General features: G+C 34.8%; 4 protein-coding genes across 5 annotated transcripts in view; 2 read left to right on the top strand and 2 right to left on the bottom strand.

The window, feature by feature from the left end:
* Nucleotides 1-364: 364 nt before the first annotated feature.
* LOC108904820 lies at nt 365-2,122 on the bottom strand. Its single transcript, XM_018707496.1, has 2 exons — nt 1,810-2,122; nt 365-962 (listed from the first exon to the last, which is right to left on the bottom strand). The coding sequence occupies exon 2, from the start codon at nt 954-956 to the stop codon at nt 450-452; it is 507 nt and encodes a 168-aa protein (XP_018563012.1). The 5' UTR covers nt 957-962; nt 1,810-2,122; the 3' UTR covers nt 365-449.
* A 4,232-nt stretch (nt 2,123-6,354) lies between these two features.
* LOC108904827 (farnesyl pyrophosphate synthase) overlaps nt 6,355-25,822 on the bottom strand; it is a 116,573-nt gene continuing 97,105 nt past the window's right edge. For both annotated transcript variants that reach the window (XM_018707505.2, XM_018707504.2), the window contains 2 exons: nt 7,447-7,890; nt 6,355-6,981 (listed from right to left, as the gene is read on the bottom strand). In XM_018707505.2, the coding sequence (XP_018563021.1) occupies nt 6,646-6,981; nt 7,447-7,890 (780 nt within the window). In that variant the 3' untranslated portion in view covers nt 6,355-6,645. The remainder of the gene's footprint in view (nt 6,982-7,446; nt 7,891-25,822) is intronic.
* LOC108904828 (arrestin homolog) lies at nt 13,281-14,908 on the top strand. Its single transcript, XM_018707507.2, has 3 exons — nt 13,281-13,887; nt 13,984-14,315; nt 14,376-14,908. The coding sequence occupies exons 1-3, from the start codon at nt 13,500-13,502 to the stop codon at nt 14,859-14,861; spliced, it is 1,206 nt and encodes a 401-aa protein (XP_018563023.1). The 5' UTR covers nt 13,281-13,499; the 3' UTR covers nt 14,862-14,908.
* Nucleotides 22,262-24,152, top strand: LOC111691380 (arrestin homolog). The gene is made up of 3 exons (XM_023454090.1): nt 22,262-22,868; nt 22,965-23,296; nt 23,357-24,152. Exons 1-3 carry the CDS (start codon nt 22,481-22,483, stop codon nt 23,840-23,842), a joined length of 1,206 nt encoding a protein of 401 aa, XP_023309858.1. The 5' UTR covers nt 22,262-22,480; the 3' UTR covers nt 23,843-24,152.

The following is a 25,822-nucleotide window of genomic DNA, read 5'->3' as shown; positions in this document are numbered from 1 at the left end:
TTTCAACTTTGTGAATACCCTGTACAGAGAAAGAGTAAAAACAGAAACATATTTGCTTTAATACTAGCTAATACACAGTGCAGACAATTTTATTGATTTTATAAAGCCACAGTAGTTAACAGTTTCTTCTGCTACAAATTATTTTGTAAAAAATCCAGAATTTTTATTTTTGTTTACAGATAACACAAATCACCAGTTTCATGCTTACTTCTTTGAAATTCATAATGAACAAGGAATGCTTCGTTTGGTACCGGTCAGCTTTAAGGAAACTAGATATCAAATTTCATAATCATTTATTTACGTAGCAAATATATAATTATTGTCTCTCTTATACAAACAAAATACTACTTTACTTTTACAAAAAACAAACACAGTATACCCAACAATGAAATCTACATATAATATTGATATTATTGTTTACTATCAATATGCAGCTATTACCACTACATTTATTTCCTAATGATCTTTAAAGTTTGATTATCTAAACCTATTAATATCTCATAACCAAATCGGGAATCTAGCGCTTCAACCAATATTTTCATAGCGCTCTTCATTCCGTTGTAGTTCATTTTATAGAAAATTTCTCTGGTTGTAATGTAGCACAGCCTATTTGTTATGTTCTTTTTTATCAATTCCCTGATATAATCAGCCAAATGGGTTTGTAGTTTTCGTTCATCTGGCCCAAGAATAAGATCTGGATGCGTCTTTCTGTAAACTCTATATTGGTGCAATCGCAATTCGTTTTCTACCGCTTCGAAAACCGTCACGTATTCTATTTTCTTCTCTTGCTGTTTGGTGGCGAGATATTGTGCTTTCACGGCATCCCTGTCTTTCATCATCTGTTGTATGTAACATGGTAATTCCGGATATCTCAAGCGAATTCTCCTGATTTTTTCCACTATTTCTTGATTGTCCTGTTGAGGAGGTATATTCTCTTTTGCATCTTGCTCTTCCATCCTAACCTGTACAGTGAAATGGAAGGGTATAGTCAGGTAATATACGCTAGTATGAGTCAGGTAAAAGATATATTTATAGACTAAAAGCTTAAGATTGTCTTATGGTGAAATTTCCCATTATTCTTAATTGCAATTTAATGCATTTTAAATGAAAAGTTCATGGCTAAATAGTAAATGTGCCAATTGTTCAACTAGGTTTGTTCAGTTTGTACCAAGGATACTTTAAATATATAATTAGTAAATAATAATATAAAAATATACGAAGAAAAATTCTTGTTTTGTCTTTTTCATTATTTATTTTTTTTCTTTTCATAGTACCTACTTATATCTAATTCAGGAAATAGGTAAAGAATTTAATAAAAAAAGCTTTAATTACATATTTTTAAAGTAACTCGGATCATTTTTTACCACATCCGTTAGGCCTCATGTTAAATTTTAATAAAACCAGCAGTAACATTTATGTTCGTAACCTTTGGGCTGGTAAATATTTAAAACAAATAATTGATTGTAGATAACATATATTTAAATGAAATAAGTAATCAAAATATCTTTTAATTAAATAGAGAGGTGTTACGGCATTTTTCTATTTGCTAAAAAAGGAAATTTTAACGTCAATTAAAAAAATTAGAAAAAAAACAAATTTCCCCCCATAGTTTGTCAAATAATAAAGCAATAACATATCTAATACTAAAGTAGGGCTACATAGTATTAAGATAATTATATTTTTATAATAATTATATTATAATAATAATATAATACTATATTATTATATTTTAGTAACACTTTTTTAAGAATTTGAATACCTATATATGATTGATTTGTATCGTCGTATATTAAAGTTTACTATACGTACCTACACAGAACGTTTTATAACGAATTACAAAATGGATCATTAAACATCTAGATACGGTGTGAACGTGAATCAATTTTGGTATATCCACGTTAATTAATTATTTCACGTTAATCATGGTCTATACTGATCTTTGACTATGTATACATAACATTACAATCATTATAACTATTTAATAATGTTGTCATTTGTCACAGCTAACGTTCACACTTATAACATACTCCACAGACTCCACAGTGCACATCGAACATATTTTCTTACGTTAACTACCCGTCATGTTAAATGCTATTAGAACTAAAAATTACGAAGTACTAGTCTCTGCTGCCTGTTAAATGCCAAGTGCTAAGAGCGCAAGTTAACGTTATAAGGGAATACCGAAGAGTAAGGAAAATCCCCAAATAATCAACAGTGTTGCCAACAGTCCCAGGGCTGCTTCCGCTAAGTTTATGGTTTGAAACCGCTAAGAATCCGCAAAACTTCAGAATAGCTAATAAGTAATAAATACAAAAGTATGTTTTCCATTTAATAATAAAAACAAAATTGTAAATAATTATTTAAATTAAAAAATAGTTATTAGGCTACATAACTTGCAACCGAAAATCGTACATTTCTACATACCTAATCGATATCAAAATCACGATCATATACATACAGAGTGGTCCCGAGAAATGGGCCAAAATTCATGGGTAGATTCCCCAAGTAAAAATATTTCAATTTAGCCGAACTTACCTTAGTCCAAAAGTTGATAGTTAAAGAGATACAGGGTGTTAAATGTAAAATATTATTTCAGTTTTCTTTAATTTATTTCTTAACAAATGCAAATATCCTCACAAAATTTTGAGGATTGGAGTTCTTTGAGTAGAGGAATTGAAATCTGTTCACATTCTGGTTAAAGTTCATAGAGGGCGCTAGCTGCAGTAGATTGAATGTGTTAAAAATGACATAACTTTTTTGTACTTTAAGGTATCTCTTCTTTGGTAACAAATTCTTATTTTTCAAATGTTTTTACACAAAAAAGGTATACTTTATTAAAGTAGCTATCTCGCACCGTTTTCGAGATATTTGGCTTTGAAACTTCCAATGCTGTTGCATTAAATTACAATTAAGTATTACAGATAGGTATTATTAATTTAGCGGTAAAATTTCTTAAGTAGGATTTGGACGAAAATCAAATAATTGACGTCTTCCACTTGTCTTATTGCTGTCATTTGTATGCTAATTTCTATTAAGTATTATTCGTATCTAATTAAAATTACATCTTAGCTTACACATTAAATTGTATACTCGTATACATAAATGTGAGATAGAATGCTTCGTTTTTGGAGTTACATGAAATCAGTTGTTTATGGAGAGACTATAAACACTTGAGAAGAATTTTAGTAGTAGGTTTTAAATGCTGCAAAGTCATTTCGCATTAAGGATTTATACTTTTAAAATAAGACAATTAATAAACGTGTTGATAAATGTATTGAAGTTAGAGGTGGACATTTTGAGCAATTATTGTCAAAGAGGCATATTTTTTAGTAATGTTTACTATTTTACTGTTCATTACAATTTTTAATTCTAAATAAATCCTTGTTTTTGACATTTCTAAATTATTTTAATTATTTCAACTATTAGCATTGGAAGTTTCAAAGCCAAATATTTCGGAAAGGGTGCGCGACAGCTACTTTCATAAAGTCCACCTTTTTTGTGTAAAAAGGCAGGAAAATAAGAATTTGATACCAAAGATGAGTCACCTTAAAGTACAAAAAGTTATGTCGTTTCCAACACCTTCAATCTACGGCAGCTGGCGCCCTCTATGAACTATAACCAAAATGTGAACAAATTTCAATTCCTCTATCCAAAGAACCCCAAACTCCAAAATTTTGTGTAGATATTTGCATTTATTAAGAAATAAATGAAAATAAACTAAAATAATATTTTACATTTAACACCCTGTATCTCTTTAACTATCAACTTTTGTACTAAGGTAAGTTCTGTTAAATCGCAATATTTTTGCTTCGGGAGTCTACCCATGAATTTTGGCCCATTACCTCGGGACCACCCTGTATATGTTTCCCTAGTTTTAATTTTTTATGATAGCATCTTCGAGCATATACTATTGGAGGTAGAATGTGGCCAAAAAGGTGTCTGAGTGTGCGAGAGAGACATACGGTATCTCAGTATATGTATGTTGTCTCACTCTAGCACGCACGTATTGGTTGGAAATGAATGCTCACGCTCATTGGCTCCCGCAGGGCTCCCGTCGCTGAAGCGAAGAATGAGGCAGCATGTACTGAGATACTGTCTGCCTCTCTCGTACACTCAGCCACACTTTTCGCAATGGCATGTAGTATATGCTCGAAGGATAGCATTAAACATTTCTAGTGACATGGGGTTCTGTAATTTATTTAATCGCAAAATATATCAATTCTTTAAAAACTGTTTTTTTTTTTAGGACTTTTGGAGCCTATAATTTAAATAAGGCATATGGCAACCTTGCCAAGATCTCTTGTTGGTTTAGTGGCAGTTACAGCGCGCTGACAGTTTGACCAACAGATACATTTAAATCTGAGAGTGAAAATCCTCAAAGAAGTTACCAACATGCTGCAGTGTACAGCAACGTATCGAGTATATTGTCCAGTGGTAGGTATATGTGCGGCAGCAACCAGCAATCCAGAGACTACTACGTACAGCAACAGCAACCGCAACCGCAGAGGAACCAGCTTCCAATCCGTGACGATTCGCGAAAATTAATGTGATCATATTTTAATAATGAATCGTGGGACCCTTATTGGTTTTTAGGAGATGCTTTCCAGGTCCACACAAAGAACATTGCTGATGAAAAAATTTCTAACGAAATTTGCGAAACAAAAAATTCAAAAAGGGTTCCTGAGTTCTTGAAATGAATTGAAAAATATATATTTTTATAATCAATTGATAGATACAAACAGAAGATTTCTTGTTTTTCGCAATATCTTCATCTTGCAGCATTATGAAATTCGAAAAATTGAATATATTAAACTAAAATTTAAATAGATATCACTGCAACGAAAATAATTTTACAAAAAATAAAAAGATGTATGTATTAGGTGATTACGAAAAAATATATTTTGAAAATACGGGGTGTCTCATAATTAGCTGCCAACCCTGAACGGGCCGATTCTATGATCAAAACTAAGTAAAAAAGTTCATATCTCTCAATCGCGTTGTGATAAATGAATGAAATTTGGTATACACAGCTAAATTTCGATGAGCAATTTGATGGACTAATCCATTTATTTCCACAAGGTCCATTGGGGTGGGTAGGGGGGGGGGCCTTGGTACTTTGCGTGTGTAACTTTTTCATCTGACTTTTTAACAAATTGGTCAGCAAATTTCGTTTTCCCGAACTGTTTTACGTTAAAAAGGTACTCTTATTTCAAATCGTTATCTTTAACGGTTTCTGAGAAAATCGCTCTTGAATTAATCCCACTTTGGTCAATTTCATAGTAATTTAAACAAAAAATAATAATAATAATTTTCCTTTCCTCTCTTTTCCATTTAAAGGTTTAATTTTTATTTAATTTAATTTTTTATTATTTTTTTTATTAAAATTAGATTAAATTTAAACAAAAAAAATATTGTTCTTTTTATTTAATTCTGAAAATGTTGCACTTTTTCTTGTTCACTGTCCTATTCTTGTAGCCAATTTCCTCAGGAACAAAATCGATAAGTATACCTCATGTAGATTCGAGTCTTATCTTCGGATCAAAAAACTGGAAAAAGAGCATTTTTTTTCTTTTGTTATGAACAATATGACGATCGATCTCTACAAATACACAAATGTAGGCTTTAGTTTTGTGTATTTTTTGCTTAATTTCAAATCTATAAAATTCAACTTTTAGCAAAAAACCTAATTCCCAATTCTCCCCGGCCTATATCTTAATTTATAATTTCGCAAATTTCATTAGAAGTTTTTTTATTACTAAAGCCATCATCACCACTGTGTGGACGTGAAAATCATCCCCTAAACACGGTTGATTCCCATGCTTCGTTATCAATATGTTACCACTTTTGATTGATTAATTTCATAAATGATTATAAGCCACGTGACCAGTAATTTTGTTTGGAACAGTAATTTTATTTCCTTCATGTTGGCCATTAAATTGCGGTAAAATTAAAAATCAGCGATCGTATTATTTGGAGCGTAGACGTAACGGTTTGTCATCGTTAATTGTAAACGAATCATCAATATTGGTGACGTCAAGATTTAGGGAATTTTCGTTACCAATACCAGCCTTGCGATGTTGGTTGCCTAATCTCGAGGTTACGTGGCTTGTAAACATTTATGAAGGTACTGTGTATGGAATACTGGGACGCTCTGATGATAGACATTTTGACGATTATCATATATCACAAACAATAAGGTTCCTAGAAGCTAGAAGCCATCTAGCATAAAGTCATCTTTGTATTGTTCAATTGGCTGATCTTAATTTTTTTTAATGCAATTTGATTTAAATTTATGAATAACAACAAAATTAAAGTGCCCCTTATTTAGGATGTAGGTGTAAAAAAATAAGTAGCTAGGTACATAAATTTTATTCTAAGAATATCATAAAAAATCATATAAAAATAACGAAAAACATACTTATTGCCAATCAGGAAAACTAGAAAGAGAAATTATTTCAATAACATAACTATTATATGTAAATAAATATTTTATTACTATACTATCTAATCAATATTTATATTTACTAAATAAATTAGATTTTTCTTTCAGTACACAAATATTCATCCTCAAATTTACGATAAAAAAATATTATTCATTTTCCCCTCCCCCATCCAACGCCCATAACCTCAAAATCGGAACAAAATTTAGAAGTCGCGTTTATATATTTGTTTCATAAGTTTGAAGAATAAATCATGAGGCAACCCCTTGGAAATTTGTTGAACTTGGGTACGAATTAAATTAAAGCTTTCCTCTTCGTAAGTCGCGTAAGTGGAAGGAAGACTCAGTTCCTCGTATAAGTTGCGTATAATTTGAATGGACTGCTGTTCATCTCTTCCATAATGCTCCTCCATTAATTTCCGTTGGGCAGGGTTGGCTCTTTGCAAAGCGACTACTGCTAGCCAAGAGCATTTGCCTTCTTTGATGTCATTCCCCTTCTTTCCTGTCACTTCCGGATTGCCAAAGCAATCCAAAAAGTCATCCTGAAATAAAGAATTTCTTTTCAAGGTGTACGAAACCTAAGCAAGAGTTTTAGAAACGTTCAATTATAAGGTCTAACAGCGATGTGGCAACAAACTTTCAAGGTGGATTTCTGACGACAAAAAATAAAACTTTCCAAAATGCTCTATGATCCTACAAAGATTCCACAGTTTTTAATACAGACTCCAAACTATGCATTTCAGTTCTCGCATAGTAGCTATCTACATGAGAAATTTGATTAAAACTAACCACTGCCATCGGAATCAGAAGAGATCTAAGAAGTTCTAACCGACAAAAAGTTTTTTTTAAGTCTCGGAGATTTGGTTTGTCTGTTTTGACGAGAATAGTCAGTCTTGATGATCGCTGCGATACGGCTGTTAACCATGCAATACACCTTAATATCATATATAGTTTCATTTTGCATTGAAGCTTATATGACATGCTTATTAGTTTCTAAATCAACCAACCTGTATCTGAAAGAATGTTCCAATTTCCAAAAGGATTGTCTTGGCTTGACGGTGTAATTCTTCGTCAAATATATTAGCTAAGAACAGACCACAAGCAACGGGAAGTTGGAATGTATAATATCCGCACTTATATTTTACAGTTGTTAAATAGCGGTTCATATCGAAGACATCCAATCTAGGTTTGTCATCTTTCATACTAAGGCCGTCCAATGACTGCCCCATAGAAGTCTTAAAGGTAATATCGTGGAACAATTCAAGGATAGGGACATAACAGGGGAGGGAAGAGAAATGCTTCTTTAGTAATTGGTATAGCCCACACTCTACGAGGATAGCGTCATTGATAGCTTGCAAGCCGACATCTGGATTTCTGAACCAACAAGGAACGCCACGCCGATTTTCTGATTTATCCATAATATCATCAACGATTACGAAATTGGTTTGCAGCTAAAAAGAAAGATAATTGGGAATTAGAAGTATCAATTAAACTTTACCTAACAATACTTGTTATACAAATTAATTATGTCAAACTTGTTGTTCATTTTTTCTTTCTGTCTCCTATAAATTATTTGAGATTTAAAATTGTTTGAAATTAGTTTTCATGGTACGCAACTCATCATACTACAGTAAACTAAATTCATTTGAGCGATGCGCAGTGGTTACCTGCCTATATTTCCATTTCATCCTGCTTCAAGTGCACTGTTTCTGATTCGAGTATTCAGGGCTCAAATGAAATTTCTCCAGTTATACAAGCATATTAACTGAAGCCTTTAACATCTTTAATTTAGTTTTAGTTTTAGGAAAAAATCCTAAATTAAAAAGTAGTAGGTACCAGCTTGAAGTTTTGTTTGATGCTTTCCAAAATAATTTTGGCAACGTGCGAATGTTAAAAAAATAATGGTACAGGCAAGTCGGCCAATATTTTTTTTACTACTTGTGTAGGGACTACACACAATTTTTTTTTTTTTAGAATAGCTGATTTCATTTGGAAACTTTTTTGACTGTAACTTAAACTATCATTAAAAACGTGAAATTGTCTGTTAAATCTTAATTTGTCTACAGTGCGTCAATACGAACGGTATAGAGCAGCGGTATTCAAACTGTGCTGTGTGCACAACCTCACTGAGGTTTCCGCGATTCAGTCAAAAATACAAAATTTTGAAATTAACAATATCTATCGATACTACAAAGTTAAAAAAAATGTATATTCTTACTTATAACTAATATTTATAAATATATTATACAGGGTACCCCTCGAAAACGTACCGCAAGGCATTACAGGGTAGTAATGAACTTTTCGGCAAAATCCAAAAACAGGTAAAGTTTGCTTCTGAGGGGGACAACTTTTGGCGCAAAAAGCATAGCAAAATCTTCAACCACCTAAGTGGGGGTGCCATCCCCCAAATTTTTTTAAATGGGAATGGGGGTCAAGTGGGGGGTCATTAGAAAGGGCTTTTAATTCTCTATACATCGATTCTTACTTTTTGAAAATCGATCCATTATTTTAGAAAATATGCAGCTTTGAAAATACGAACAATATTTTTGACGAGAAATGCGAAAATCGATTTAATTTTACTTCAAAACTTACGGTATTAGCTTGGTAAATTCCTTCAAAAGAATTCGCTTTTTTTTTTTCTGATTTGCGAATTCTTTAGCCTGATTTTGGTGAGCAAAAAATTGTCCGCTTTTTGTTTCGTATTTAGATAGGCCACAAGAAGTTGCTAGATAACTGTCTTGTGACTTGTAGTTGAAGAGTACCAATACTGCCGAGTCTTTTAAATTGATTAATTATGGTGTACTCAATTCCAGAAAGAGTAGAAATTATTGAGCTTTTTTTCAAAAACAATGAATGCGGAAATCGGGTCGCCGAACTGTTCAACCAACGGCATCCTGAGAAACATGCGTCTGGAAAAATTGTTCGCGAATTGGTGGCCAAATTTCGCGAAACTGGCTCCGTTCATAACAAAAAGAGGCAGGTTGAAAATCCGGTACTAAATGAACCTACGGAAATAGCGGTATTGGGGCAAGTGGCAATGGATAGTACGCTGAGTACAATGCAATTGGCTACTGCGACAGGAGTGAGTCGTACAAGTGTCCAACGAATATTAAAAAAATACAAATTCCATCCTTATAAGATTCGGCTAGTGCAAGAGCTAAATGAAGACGATTTTGATCGTCGTTTGCAATTTTGCGAAATAATGACTGAACGAGCGATAAACGATAATTTCCTCTTTAATGTGTGTTTTTCGGACGAGTGTACGTTCTTCTTGAATGGTTTAGTGAATCGCCATAATTGTCGTTACTGGGCTGATACCAATCCAAGGATTTTCCATGAGACACACTCCCAACACCCCCAGAAGTTGAATGTATGGGCAGGTATTTTTGGAAATTCCATTGTAGGTCCTTTTTTCCTTCCTGGAAATTTGACAGGCGATATGTACTTGGATTTACTACAAAATGTCATCGACCCAGCTCTAACAAATATCATAGAGGACGACCCTGCTTACAATGAACACGAACTGATTTTCCAGCAAGACGGAGCTCCTCCACATTACTCGCTCAATGTGCGCAATTACCTAAATGAGACGTTTCCAGGACGCTGGATAGGACGAAGAGGTGCAATTGAGTGGCCCCCTCGGTCACCCGACTTAAATCCTTTAGATTTCTTTCTCTGGGGGCACATTAAAAGCAAAGTTTACAGCACTCCACCTGATACCTTGGAAGATCTGCGAGGACGAATCATTAATGTATGTCGCGAAGTAACACCGCAAGTGCTCCAGAATGTTCGACAACGGTTTGAAGACAACCTGTATCATTGTATGCAAGTTGGCGGACAACATTTTCAGCATTTACTTGACTAATACCGTAAGTTTTGAAGTAAAATTAAATCGATTTTCGCATTTCTCGTCAAAAATATTGTTCGTATTTTCAAAGCTGCATATTTTCTAAAATAATGAATCGATTTTCAAAAAGTAAGAATCGATGTATAGAGAATTAAAAGCCCTTTCTAATGACCTACTTGACCCCCATTCCCATCTGAAAAAATTTAGGGGATAGCACCCCCACTTAGGGGGTTGAAGATTTTGGTATGCTTTTTGAGCTAAAAGTTGTTCCCCTCAGAAACAAATTTTACCTGTTTTTGGATTTTGCCGAAAAGTTCTTTACTACCCTGTAATGCCTTGCGGTACGTTTTCGATGGGCTACCCTGTATAATCAGTAAAAAATTTGTTGGAAATTTTTTTTAGGTGTGGTGGTACCTCAAAAAAATTGAAATGTTGACCGGATTCTGCAAGTCATAAAAGTTTGAAGATCGCTGATATAGAGCAAAGATCGGACTATCTACGGCGCAGAAATCCCGCTAAAACTACAAAACCATAGACAGAATATCGTAGACGCTACAACGCATATCAGAAGGTGTAGGTAGCACAGGCAAACGGAATTTCGCGCGTTTCCAAAATTTCGGGAAAATCCTCTACGAAGCCCTGATTGGCGCCAAAAGTTATAGCGCATACCCTTAATGGCCCAGCCGCCACCGACATCGTAGGAAGTAGCGAAAATTTTCATCACAGTTTCGAATTTTCGGTACTCCAAAAGGCAGTCCAAATTTTACCAAATTCGCAACAAAGCAAGGCCTTAGGGTCAACATGAATCAAGATAGTTTACAAATCGTCAATTAATTGGGACTGCCACAATTCAAAGAAAGGCGTTTTTCAAAAGTGCCACTGTTCCTATTCCGACGCAGATCTCGCTACAGGACCTTTGCGAAGCCAGCGTAAACTGTTTGGTCATTCACCCAAGTAACATGCAGTTCGATAACCAGTGTCGGATCCTGGCCGATACTTAAATTTTTATACTTTTGTCTTATGTTGTCTTAGATGTTATTCAATTTATTGTAAATTAATACAAACATTTCAATAAATCGAACAAAAAATTCGCAAATCAAAACCGAGATAAAACTTTCATACAGGCATTCCAAGGAGGCTTCGCACATATTTTNTCAAGGTCATCGTACTTCCGGTTATACCGGAAGTCGATACTAACTTTCTTATTTTAAATGGAACCCCCTACATATTATTGCATTTTTGGAAAGAACATCTATTTTTAAGTTGAAAACATATAGCACACTCCATACTTAAGATTGACCGTTTCCGATATATTTTGATTTTTAAGCAAACATTGACAGATGCAGACCGTCAGCAAAATTTAGTTTTCCCGGAAACATAGGTTTATTTTTTATTTGGACAAATAGGACATTTTGTAGAGGAAGACCTAATTTATCGAATTTGACATGAAAATTTTCCAGTTTTTATACAGGGTGGTCAAAAAAAATATCGAATATGAAGTCCAGAAAATGTGGAAAACTAATTTTTTTAACGTATTCGTATTCTGTACTAAAATTAAGTGTAACTTTGTTAAAGTTTCTCTATACCTAATCCCAGTGGTTTTCATTTTATTTACGAATAAACATTTTCTTTTTCTTAAAATGATGTTTCCACCTGTTTCGCACATTTTAGGTTGGCCGTGATAGGTAAGTAACAATCAACATGACAACTGTCACAGGTTTTTAATTGTCAAATTTGTTTAGTTCCTTGTGGGTCGGTGCTCTAATAGAATCCGGTGATATATGCTATTTTATTTGGGATACTAAAAAATGGTGTGTATAGTACTCCAGTAACAGCGAAGGAAAATTGTATGCATAGAGTAAGGCAAGCGTTCGAGCATCTAACATCGAATTCTATTAGAGCAGCGACCCACAAGGAACTAATCCGAAGGTGTGAAAAATGTTTAGATGTTGGGAAGTTGAAGACATTTTGAATATTTATTGAAATAAATTCTGTATCTTAAAAACAAGACAAAATATCGGCTCACGACCCTTGGAAAAAAACATCTATAGCGCTGATGAATAAGTTACAAGTAGAAATATAGACAATTTGATTATCATTTTTTTCGCATAGCTTTACTTTTACATTATGGAATAAGAAAATGGTAATAATGGCATATTTATCTTATTCAGCACAATTTTTAAAAATAGTTTGTACAACCGTAATATTAGCGTTTATTACTTAAAATATTTTAATGATTTGGATTTATCACAATCTCAATATTTTGATATTTAATAAAATTACATCATCGCATATTACATAAAAAAGCATAATCCCACGTAATAAAGTAACAAACAAAGATAACGATAACGAAATATACATTTAACATAATTCACAATCATTTATTTGTTAGTGTCAACATGATTCATGTTTGTTGCCTACATATTTCCTTATTGGTGTCTTTGAGATAAGTTGAAAAAAAAGTCTGTCTCTATTGTATCTTGAAATAATAGCACATTGTGTATCTAGTACTAAAAACAATACATTCGGACGATGTAAATGTTGGCCGAAGCCTTAATCCGAGTTCAACAAACATGTTCGGAAATGTGCTTTTGCAGGAGGTATTTTTATTTATTTTTTTCTGAAATTGCAATCAATATTATTACACACTAGGGAGTTTTTATTATCTAATCTGTAATCTAACTGCTTATGATAATTAATATGAAAACATTATTATAAATATAAACAAATATAATAAACGTACGATATGTGAATGTTCAATAAAGATATGTTGATTTATCTACGAGTATTTATTTACTGTCTAAAATATAGAAAAAAAAACGGATACGGGAAAGTAACTTCCTCGTACTGTTTTCTGATGATTGCTTAGCAATGACCTAAAATACTAGAATAATGTATTTTGGGATCCAGAATTGCGCCGAGTAAGTAAATACTTACATAAGTATATTAAAAAAATGAAAATTAGAAATTAAAAAATAGACACGCGCGTGAAGTCACATTGTTTCTACAACCAGGGTAATATGACGCAAACATCTTAGAAGAATTCGTATATCCAAATCCAATTTAAGATAATCTAATTACCATCCTCAAACGAAACCTTACGCGACCATATAAATAGAAAACAAAACGGCAGCAACATCACTTTTGGTAGAAGTATCAACTCACACTATCGAACTAGTCGTCGAGAATATTTCGGTCCCTTCTCCACAACAAATGGTTGTTGCAGTCAAAGTATTCAAAAAGACAACACCAAATGGTAAAGTCACCGTTTACCTGGGAAAGAGGGACTTCATAGACCACCTCGACCACGTCGATCCCATCGATGGAGTCGTCGTTGTCGACGATGCCTATCTCCAAGGGCGGAGAGTTTACGGCCAGGTGCTCACGGTGTACCGCTATGGCCGAGAGGAGGATGAGGTCATGGGCGTCAAATTCAGTAAGGAGATGGTCATAGACACCGACCAGATAGCCCCTTCGAAGAAAGAGAAAGAACAGCTGACCCCGATCCAAGAGAAATTGGTGAAGAAGATGGGACCGAACGCCTACCCCTTCACATTTCACTTCCCCGAGATGGCCCCCTGCTCCGTCACTCTCCAACCAGGTGAGTATTCAAAAATGATTGTACCACGTTCCCGAACAAAATTGGGATGATCATGATCATTAAAAACAGGTTAAGATGAATGAATGTGGCTTTCAGGCGAAGATGACCAAGGAAAGCCTCTAGGCGTCGAGTACTACGTGAAATGCTATGTGGGAGCTAATGAGGAAGACAAGGGCCACAAGCGCAGCACCGTCCAATTGGCAATTAAAAAACTCCAATATGCTCCGCTAGTCAAAGGAGTTACACGTCTTCCAAGTTCTTTGATCTCCAAAGGGTTCACCTTCTCCAGCGGAAAGATCAGCTTGGAGGTCACCTTGGATAAAGATACCTATTACCACGGCGAAAAGGTAGCTGCTAACATTATGATCAGCAATAATTCAAGGAAGCAAGTACGGAACATCAAAGTGTACGTCGTGCAACACTGTGAGGTGAGGATAAAAGTTGACGCAATATTCAGTGAGTTTCTTAAAATTTCTTCTGACTTATAGGTGACCATGGTAAATGCCCAGTTCTCCAAATACGTGGCTAGCCTGGAAACACGCGAAGGTTGTCCCATCACCCCGGGCGCTAGCTTCACCAAGGTAGCCTACCTGGTGCCCTTGGCCTCCAGCAATAAAGATCGTAGAGGCGTAGCCCTAGACGGTCGCCTGCGCGACGATGACGCTAATCTAGCCAGCTCCACCTTGGTTCCCGAAGGAAAATGTCCCATCGATGCCATAGGTATCGTCATTTCATACTCCCTGAGAGTGAAGTTGAACTGCGGCACGCTTGGGGGTGAACTGATCACTGATGTGCCCTTCAAGCTGTTGCACCCAGCCCCTGGTAGTATCGAAAAGGAAAGGGCTCAAGCCCTTAAGAAAATGAGGTCCCTGGAAAAGTCTAGGTACCAGCAGAGCTTCACTAACGACGACGAGGATAATATCGTTTTCGAGGATTTCGCCAGGTTCAGGCTGAGTCGGGACGAGCTCGAATAAGAAAGGAGTGTTTGCAAATACTACAATCAGCAAAAAAATATTTAAAAAAATGAAAAAATNAATCCAGCACGCCATAGTATTATTAGTGAAAAAGTATATTTCGCCTATTGCGACACTAGTCATGTTTACGTAGATTAGTAGGTCGCTCTCTGCCAGCACAAACCAATGTTTTGTGCCAAAAAAATGACCACTAGCGGTGAAAATATACACAGCTGGAAAATCCACATGGTCCATCTGGCTTTACATGAGAGCGAAGATGCTAGGAGATCCATCTCTAAGAACCCCAGAGTTTCGGCGCTACTGAATATATGTATGAGTGATTAATTCCGGTTAGTCTTTTTTTATGAGAAATTATTTTTAAAAATTTAAAGCAAGCCTTCAACATAACTCTAATGATTCACAAAAACAATATAGGAGTTTTTTTGTTAGAAATATAATTTTAAATATAATGTAACTATCAGACGATAAAAAATATTTTTTTACGGGATTATCCAGCAGAAAATTAAAAATTTTAGCATCGACGGTTTTATTGAACAATTTTATTTTATTTAAAATTTAATTTCTAACTAATTCATCCAATTTTTTTTGTGCAACGTATAATTTTGAAGTTAGTTTCGACATATCCAATCATATCCGAGGATTATTTTAGATTTAAAAAAGTAATAATTCAAAAACCATTTTGCTTAAAACCAACTTCCAAATAATTCGGCGGTATTTCACAAAATCTCCGCAACTGTTTGACAAATTCATGTATCAACTCGGCAAATTTTTGTCCATAATTAGATGTTTTATCAATGTACACCAAACATTTTAAATGTGACTATTTTTATTTCATCTCTGTATATCAAAAAACAAAGCCCACGACCTATGTTATAAACTTTAGATTTTGTACATATTCTATAACCCAGTGGCGGCTCGTGACATTGAGAATAGGTGAAGCATATTCATTGATTGTAAAAAGAAAAAAAAGCGCCGCTGGTGAAAATTTTCAAATTTTCAAGGTCAAACGGCTTTAAATGAATCTGGAAATTTTTAGTTGCATTTGCAATATTACCGAAAAACTGACGTACGTGAGAAGGAATTTCATTTAGATTTTATAAAAAATAGAAATATTAGTTCGGCATGTGGACTTCCTGCGAACATTAACGCACACCGTACATGGATGTTCCAAAAAAGCTTTGTGGTTATGACAACCTCGCGTGACGTTCCCAAAATTGTTAAATCCTTTCTTATTCCACACGCCCGACTTTACACCCGCAATTAAACACGGCATACAGAAAAGTTTTTTAAATGAACACTTCCACACAACCACTTTCCCTTTTTTCCATATCGAGAGAATAAGGCACAGGTCTTTGGCAATTTAAAAAATCATCACTTGCGTCACCTGACGCGCCGCCACTGCTATTACCACGTAAAATTCGTAATATGCAATTCAGGATACCCTGTATAGTTTTTATCCTACATTTGAGCAATATATAACCACTTAAAATAAAATCCGTTTCCAGAATCTTCAGTAGTTTCCACGAAAAACGCTATTTCCAGGATATGTCGACTACTCTAGACTAAAAAAGCTCAATTTGCTTTATTTCTTTGTATATGGAAAAATAAATAAATAGAATAGAATAGGAACTGTAGAAGTTTTGATAAATTTAAATTTTTCTACAAGGTTCAAATTTTATATTAAAGTTCTATACAGGGCGTTTCTGAAATAAGTGCGTTCTTTGAAAAATGTGATAAAGGGCACGAAAATGAGCAACTTAAGCAACTGTTGATCTAAATGCTTCTGTTTTCGAGAAAATTAAGAAAATTAACCAAAAATGTAAGCCGACTCTGTGCATCTTGTGCACGTGCACGGCCAGAATGCGACAACCTGTAGGACAGTGCAAAAGGAGGTTAAAAGGTTACGAGATACAGGTAATGTCCATCTTACGGTCGTGGACGCGAAAGGCCGCAGCATGTTTTCAACAAAAAAGAAATCATCATAAACCTCGTTAAGGAAGATTCAAGGCGCAATGGTACCGTGTGGTGTACACTACGGGAACAATTATTACACTCCTATCATGTATAAAGGGTTCGGCTATTAAATAACATCGATTTTCAACCCCGTGTGGAATTTTGCTAGTGATTTCGACATCAAATAGCACAAGATCCGGATTTTACAAGCAAGATGTTTTTTATAGATGAATGTTGTTTTACTAGAGACGGCATAATAAATTTTCAAATCATTCACTATTGGTGTGATGCAAATCCTCACGTTGCAGAGCAAATATTGGAAAAAAATCGAGTCACGCTTCAAAACTAATCAAATAGTACTGATTTTTTTTTTTAGTCCTTCCGAAATTACCTGTACTATAAAGTTCCGGTGAGGTAATTGGAATATATGCCCAGAATTTTTTCAAAATGGCCGAGTAATCTCTAGACTCAAACTCGATCATACGAAGTTTGACATATTCGGTATTTAAAAATGAAAAAAAAAAAAGAAAATTATGTACTAAAGGCTGCCAAATAAAAAAAAATCATAAACATTAAACATATTTCTAAATCATGAATCTAGACCCAAAACATAACCTCAAATATTGGTTGCACACTTAAAAGTACCATTTTTATGGATTTATACTCACAAGTTTAGAAAAAATTGAGTATGTTCGTTTTAGGTTAAGATTTATAGAGTTTATGTTTTGGATATAGATTCATGATTTAGGAATATGTTTAATGTTTATGATTTTTTTTGTTTGGCAGTATTTAGTACATGCTTTTTTTCATTTTTAGATACGGAATATGTCAAACTTCGTATGATCAAGTTTGAGGCTAGAGATTACTCGGCCATTTTGAAAAAATTCTAGGCATATATTCCAATTACCTCACCGCAACATTATAGTGCAGGTAATTTCGGAAAGAATAAAAAAAAATCAGTAGTATATTTGAATAGTTTTGAGGCGTGGTTAGAAATTTTTCTAATATTTCCCACTGTGTTGTACAGAAATCTCTCAGCGCTTTCGCACAGCGGCGCGCGGCAACTTTGATATCAAAGGTATAGCCGGCTGCCGCACCAGGGACGGCTTCAAATTTGTTTAAACCTTCATGTGAAATTTTTTCTCAATTTAAAACGCAAAGGTTTAGACCAAGGGTCGGCAACTGGCGAACCGCGGTCCAGGTCCGGACCGCGGAAGGTAAAATACTGGACCGCCAAAAATTTTTTGAAAGTATAAATTACTCAAATAAATGACTAAAAAAATGTTTTTTACGTTTAAGTGCCAATATTATAATTTTTTCTAGTATTTTACAATTGTATGAGTGTGTGAGTTCTTAATGGTTAGTAAGCAAATTAAATTTGAGTCCAAATTAAAATAAAAAATAAGAAATATGAATTTTTTTCTGGACTTCGTTAAAAATTTTCAAAAGTATCCGGACCCCACATAAAATTACTTGCCGACCCCTGCCCTAGAGTATGAAAATCAGTCTCTCTGCAGCGGTTAGAAGCACTGTTGTGTACTGCCTCCGTGGAGTGTCAGTACGTAAAGTTGCAGCGTGAAACTGTGGGAACGTTGTGCTCGGTTTTGATAATTTTATGAGAATTAGAACTCTGATTGCGGTTTAAAATATATGAGCTTTATTAATTCTTTTAAAATAGTAATACAATTATAGAAATGCTCTGGTTAAATAACTGCGGAAACACAGAGTGGATGTTGGTACTCTGTAATAGTGGATTCCTCTAGGCGACCTGTTATACGATCCGGTTTAGCTTCAGGATTTTTTGGTCAGGAAAAACTGAACTCTTGGCTAGTACGTCCTTCTCTATGGAGTTGCAGGTCTGGTGTTAATAACGATTTCAAAAATTTTCCGCTGTTGGTTCTCGTCGGCGACCTCAAGGAAGGAGTGACACACGCTGTATCGTCGTTCGATGGAATGGAGGATTTTCGGCAGCGATATTCTCATCCGGGTGGTTCGGCGGTTGAAGTTTAGAAACTTAAGTGATAAATTTGCAAACATTCATAATTTTTTATATTCTTCTGTTTATGGTTTCTAAGGCGCGCAGCGCTCGATCGCGTACTTGCGTGCATAGACGTAGATATTTCGGGAGCGATTTGATGGCAATCGCGATGTCTGCGGAGCCTTGCGAAAAATTTTGGAAAGATTGGTGAAAATTTTGCGATTTTTCTTTTTGCGAGCGGAGCTGCTTTGTTTGGTCGATGTTCCTAATTTGCGGCGGAAACTGCACCATATAGGCTTCTTTGGTAAAAATATTGCTGCTATTCGAAACATAGGTGAATTGTGTATTTACTTTAAAACGTATTGAGCTAATTCATATCAAGCTTAAACATATTTCTAGTAGTTTTTTTTGATAAAGTCATATCATTAGATTTAGGTATTAGTTCTTAAAATGCAAAAATAAATAAGCGAAAGAAGTACATATCTAATAGAACACAACAGATCAAAAAAGTTTTTTTGAAAAATACCGAAATATGTCAAATTGTAAAATCAATTTAATTAAGAACAAAAGTAATTGGGTCACTATTTGAGTTTTTTTAACATTTTTGACAAAGCACACAAAAAATTATATTTATCCATAAAAAAAATAAGGGATGCAAACCCAGGGATCAAAATACTGCGCAATTCAAAATAATTGCCGATCGGTTTTATAAAAAATTATCAAATCGTATTAGATTTGTAAATAAAAAAATACGTAGGTATATCTTGTTTTCTGATTCTCTACAACATATCAAAGTTTCAGCGAAACTGGGAAAATTTACTGTTACGGATAACTTTTACAAAATATGCAAGACATATATAAGTCTTCGACCAAGTCATGTAACCAGTGACACATTCTTTTTAAATTTCCAAAATGGTAAATGTACAACTCAGAGAATTGGGATAAACAAATTTACAAAAATGGGAAAGGATATCGCTGCTTTCCTCAAATTGCCGAATCCAGAACAATATTCTGGGCACAGTTTCCGCAGATCTTCTGCAACAATACTGGTTGACGCAGGCGGGGATATTACTGCTCTCAAAAGACACGGTGGATGGAAGTCCACCGCCGTAGCAGAAGGCTACATAGACGAATCCGTCAAAAATAAAACCAATACGGCCAACAAAATATCATCTTCAATTCAACCAAAACTAAACCAAACGAATCAATGTACATATAATTCAAATGTTTCAANAAAATTTAAGTGTACCTACACAAAAAAACGGTAACTGTTCGGATCGCGAAAAATATTTGAGAAAAACGGAATTAATATGCCTAAAGTAAACCAGCTTCCCTTTCGTAATGAGTTCCCAGTAATCAGTGGCCGATACTCCAAGAGTAGTTTTCTTAGTTGAAAACAAACGGAATTAGATCAAACTACAAGTTAGTACAATCTAATTTCATTTTTTTTTTGAGGATCCGTAATTTTTTAAAGAAGCAAAATTGATCTAAATTAATAGGTATATTTTGTTCTAAACAATCGACCCCCATTCGTTTGCAAACAAACCTGTACATTAAGAATACGAGCTAGTCCACTTTGAGACAGTCAATTGTGTTTTCCAATAATGCAACTTGAAAATACTTCATTCTGTAAAATAAAATTTTATATTCCAATACGAGAAATACGATATAAAAACCTTAACCTCAAAAAACCCCCTACATATTATTGCATTTTTGGAAAGAACATCTATTTTTAAGTTGAAAACATATAGCACACTCCATACTTAAGATTGACCGTTTCCGAGATATTTTGATTTTTAAGCAAACATTGACAGATGCAGACCGTCAGCAAAATTTAGTTTTCCCGGAAACATAGGTTTATTTTTTATTTGGACAAATAGGACATTTTGTAGAGGAAGACCTAATTTATCGAATTTGACATGAAAATTTTCCAGTTTTTATACAGGGTGGTCAAAAAAAAATATCGAATATGAAGTCCAGAAAATGTGGAAAACTAATTTTTTTAACGTATTCGTATTCTGTACTAAAATTAAGTGTAACTTCGTTAAAGTTTCTCTATACCTAATCCCAGTGGTTTTCATTTTATTTACGAATAAACATTTTCTTTTTCTTAAAATGATGTTTCCACCTGTTTCGCACATTTTAGATTGGCCGTGATAGGTAAGTAACAATCAACATGACAACTGTCACAGGTTTTTAATTGTCAAATTTGTTTAGTTCCTTGTGGGTCGGTGCTCTAATAGAATCCGGTGATATATGCTATTTTATTTGGGATACTAAAAAATGGTGTGTATAGTACTCCAGTAACAGCGAAGGAAAATTGTATGCATAGAGCAAGGCAAGCGTTCGAGCATCTAACATCGAATTCTATTAGAGCAGCGACCCACAAGGAACTAATCCGAAGGTGTGAAAAATGTTTAGATGTTGGGAAGTTGAAGACATTTTGAATATTTATTGAAATAAATTCTGTATCTTAAAAACAAGACAAAATATCGGCTCACGACCCTTGTAAAAAAAATCTATAGCGCTGATGAATAAGTTACAAGTAGAAATATAGACAATTTGATTATCATTTTTTTCGCATAGCTTTACTTTTACATTATGGAATAAGAAAATGGTAATAATGGCATATTTATCTTATTCAGCACAATTTTTAAAAATAGTTTGTACAACCGTAATATTAGCGTTTATTACTTAAAATATTTTAATGATTTGGATTTATCCCAATCTCAATATTTTGATATTTAATAAAATTACATCATCGCATATTACATAAAAAAGCATAATCCCACGTAATAAAGTAACAAACAAAGATAACGATAACGAAATATACATTTAACATAATTCACAATCATTTATTTGTCAGTGTCAACATGATTCATTTTTGTTGCCTACATATTTCCTTATTGGTGTCTTTGAGATAAGTTAAAAAAAAAGTCTGTCTCTATTGTATCTTGAAATAATAGCACATTGTGTATCTAGTACTAAAAACAATACATTCGGACGATGTAAATGTTGGCCGAAGCCTTAATCCGAGTTCAACAAACATGTTCGGAAATGTGCTTTTGCAGGAGGTATTTTTATTTATTTTTTTCTGAAATTGCAATCAATATTATTACACACTAGGGAGTTTTTATTATCTAATCTGTAATCTAACTGCTTATGATAATTAATATGAAAACATTATTATAAATATAAACAAATATAATAAACGTACGATATGTGAATGTTCAATAAAGATATGTTGATTTATCTACGAGTATTTATTTACTGTCTAAAATATAGAAAAAAAAAACGGATACGGGAAAGTAACTTCCTCGTACTGTTTTCTGATGATTGCTTAGCAATGACCTAAAATACTAGAATAATGTATTTTGGGATCCAGAATTGCGCCGAGTAAGTAAATACTTACATAAGTATATTAAAAAAATGAAAATTAGAAATTAAAAAATAGACACGCGCGTGAAGTCACATTGTTTCTACAACCAGGGTAATATGACGCAAACATCTTAGAAGAATTCGTATATCCAAATCCAATTTAAGATAATCTAATTACCATCCTCAAACGAAACCTTACGCGACCATATAAATAGAAAACAAAACGGCAGCAACATCACTTTTGGTAGAAGTATCAACTCACACTATCGAACTAGTCGTCGAGAATATTTCGGTCCCTTCTCCACAACAAATGGTTGTTGCAGTCAAAGTATTCAAAAAGACAACACCAAATGGTAAAGTCACCGTTTACCTGGGAAAGAGGGACTTCATAGACCACCTAGACCACGTCGATCCCATCGATGGAGTCGTCGTTGTCGACGATGCCTATCTCCAAGGGCGGAGAGTTTACGGCCAGGTGCTCACGGTGTACCGCTATGGCCGGGAGGAGGATGAGGTCATGGGCGTCAAATTCAGTAAGGAGATGGTCATAGACACCGACCAGATAGCCCCTTCGAAGAAAGAGAAAGAACAGCTGACCCCGATCCAAGAGAAATTGGTGAAGAAGATGGGACCGAACGCCTACCCCTTCACATTTCACTTCCCCGAGATGGCCCCCTGCTCCGTCACTCTCCAACCAGGTGAGTATTCAAAAATGATTGTACCACGTTCCCGAACAAAATTGGGATGATCATGATCATTAAAAACAGGTTAAGATGAATGAATGTGGCTTTCAGGCGAAGATGACCAAGGAAAGCCTCTAGGCGTCGAGTACTACGTGAAATGCTATGTGGGAGCTAATGAGGAAGACAAGGGCCACAAGCGCAGCACCGTCCAATTGGCAATTAAAAAACTCCAATATGCTCCGCTAGTCAAAGGAGTTACACGTCTTCCAAGTTCTTTGATCTCCAAAGGGTTCACCTTCTCCAGCGGAAAGATCAGCTTGGAGGTCACCTTGGATAAAGATACCTATTACCACGGCGAAAAGGTAGCTGCTAACATTATGATCAGCAATAATTCAAGGAAGCAAGTACGGAACATCAAAGTGTACGTCGTGCAACACTGTGAGGTGAGGATAAAAGTTGACGCAATATTCAGTGAGTTTCTTAAAATTTCTTCTGACTTATAGGTGACCATGGTAAATGCCCAGTTCTCCAAATACGTGGCTAGCCTGGAAACACGCGAAGGTTGTCCCATCACCCCGGGCGCTAGCTTCACCAAGGTAGCCTACCTGGTGCCCTTGGCCTCCAGCAATAAAGATCGTAGAGGCGTAGCCCTAGACGGTCGCCTGCGCGACGATGACGCTAATCTAGCCAGCTCCACCTTGGTTCCCGAAGGAAAATGTCCCATCGATGCCATAGGTATCGTCATTTCATACTCCCTGAGAGTGAAGTTGAACTGCGGCACGCTTGGGGGTGAACTGATCACTGATGTGCCCTTCAAGCTGTTGCACCCAGCCCCTGGTAGTATCGAAAAGGAAAGGGCTCAAGCCCTTAAGAAAATGAGGTCCCTGGAAAAGTCTAGGTACCAGCAGAGCTTCACTAACGACGACGAGGATAATATCGTTTTCGAGGATTTCGCCAGGTTCAGGCTGAGTCGGGACGAGCTCGAATAAGAAAGGAGTGTTTGCAAATACTACAATCAGCAAAAAAATATTTAAAAAAATGAAAAAATCATTAAAAAAAAACAAAAAACTAAGTCCACCCATCAAAGCATTGGGTTTTCTGCCAGAAGTGGGTAAAGACAAAATTGATGACATTATAAAAGAATCACTTACAAAAATAATTATGCATAATTATTTATTTTGCTAACAATATAAATATATAGGACTAGGTATAGATTGTAGTCGTGCATGCATAAAAATAAATAATATATTAAAGGTATAGCTGTTTTATTTGTACACAGACAACTGATAATTGCGATTTCGTAACATTTATAAGTTAATGAATACCTACGTGACGTTATGCACGAAGTTTTACGATCGATGAACGGTTAGAGAAGCAATTTGTAAATTAGGACAGCACTGACTGTGAACATCAATAAGAATGTGGACGCAAGTGTGAAAATAATTTAAATATAACCAAATATCGTGCTACAAAATGCATTTTTATTGCACTTTATCTGATAATGTGTTGTACAACCAAAGATTATGACATTACCTTTATGCACTATTTAGGATACCATATTTTTTTTAATTAAATTTAGTTTGTGTCACGTTAATTACTAGTTAGTAATTGTAATTATAATGTGCAATTTTAGAAAATGGAATATTAATTTATATTATTACTTAATGTATACTGAGATAAAAACAAGCGGGGTTCAATCAATCAATATATTGCTGAATACAAAATATCTAAATAATTCTAATACTGATAGCAAAGTATTACAACTAAAATAAGGTCATTTTAAAGGAATATCACGCGACACTTCTTATCTTCGTGTTTGTGGTATGGCGCAGAGCTTTTCATTTACAAATGGAAATGTGTATTATCTCGCTTCTAAAAATAGTCACAATGCAATAAGATACATCATCATATACATACTTTTAAAAGTATAATAATTGCTAAACAAACAACACCTCACACGAGTAGATCGCGTGACCTAAATCGCGATTAAAGGAAACCGTTCAAAAGTTTAGCAATTCTAATGGTTTTGCATATCGATAAGGTAAGGTCCAAGGTGAAGCCAAAGGTACAGTTAAGGCATAAAATGTTCGTACAATCAGATTCTCTTTTACGACTTTCCGGGATTATTTTTGGAAAGTTGACAATATACATTCATTTTTATGTTGCAGAGTATAACAGAATAAAAAAAAACTGAATTTATAATCAGTTTTTTTATATTCTAATTTTCCGATTTTTCAGTGCACTCTGAATATAATAAATCTTTTTTTATGGCCACTGCAAGTGAATATATCAGTAGTTGCATTATTGTCTTGTTTATAATTCCAACCTTAACCCAAATTACTCGCTGATCGGTCTCCTTAAAACTATTGACACCTGCAAAGTAAAGATATTGAAGCATATTTTGCCTCTAAAAATATGGTTTGCATTTCTCTGCTTTAATATTTACTGTACGAGGTCTGTTCAGAAACAACAACAACAATGCTATTTCTCACTCAACGGTTTTAGTGACGATTTTTGAAATGTGCGATTTTCCGGAACAACGACGCATCGTAAAATTTTGCGGGAAACTGGGGAAAATTTTCACGGAAACGTTGGAAACAAGCGTTCGGAAACGATACTCATGGTCGTATGCGACGTTACGAATGGTGTTCACGATTTAAAAATGGTCGTCAGTCAAAATTGAAGATGATCCTCGACCAAGAAGGCCTTCGACTTCAACTACCAATGGACTGTCGGAGTAATTGCAGAAGAGGTTTGCATCATGCATCGAGTTGCAACAAAATTTGTTTCTCGTTTGATGACCAAAATAAAATCATGTGGACGTTTGTCGGCAACTCTTAACGATGATGATGTTGAAACATTCATTCAAAGGATCATAACGGGAGACGAAACTTGGGATTACGGCTACGACACTGAGACAATGGCTTGAAGAAAGAACGTCAGTTCCGATCTAACGTCAATGTGATGCA

The sequence above is a fragment of the Anoplophora glabripennis genome, unplaced genomic scaffold (genome assembly GCF_000390285.2).
Source record: "Anoplophora glabripennis isolate ALB-LARVAE unplaced genomic scaffold, Agla_2.0 scaffold104, whole genome shotgun sequence".
In the NCBI taxonomy this organism is placed as follows: domain Eukaryota; kingdom Metazoa; phylum Arthropoda; class Insecta; order Coleoptera; family Cerambycidae; genus Anoplophora; species Anoplophora glabripennis.
The sequence above is the reverse complement of the archived record's forward strand: the minus strand, read 5'-3'. Positions and strand labels throughout refer to the sequence as shown.

Bases quoted from the DNA above. Each gene is read 5' to 3' on its own strand.
- LOC111691380 (XM_023454090.1), top strand. From the start codon at position 22,481: ATGGTTGTTGCAGTCAAAGTATTCAAAAAGACAACACCAAATGGTAAA. The intron at 22,869-22,964 runs GTGAGTATTCAA...TGTGGCTTTCAG, and splicing joins CTCCGTCACTCTCCAACCAG to GCGAAGATGACCAAGGAAAG. The intron at 23,297-23,356 runs GTGAGGATAAAA...TCTGACTTATAG, and splicing joins ACGTCGTGCAACACTGTGAG to GTGACCATGGTAAATGCCCA.
- LOC108904820 (XM_018707496.1), bottom strand. From the start codon at position 956: ATGGAAGAGCAAGATGCAAAAGAGAATATACCTCCTCAACAGGACAAT.
- LOC108904828 (XM_018707507.2), top strand. From the start codon at position 13,500: ATGGTTGTTGCAGTCAAAGTATTCAAAAAGACAACACCAAATGGTAAA. The intron at 13,888-13,983 runs GTGAGTATTCAA...TGTGGCTTTCAG, and splicing joins CTCCGTCACTCTCCAACCAG to GCGAAGATGACCAAGGAAAG. The intron at 14,316-14,375 runs GTGAGGATAAAA...TCTGACTTATAG, and splicing joins ACGTCGTGCAACACTGTGAG to GTGACCATGGTAAATGCCCA.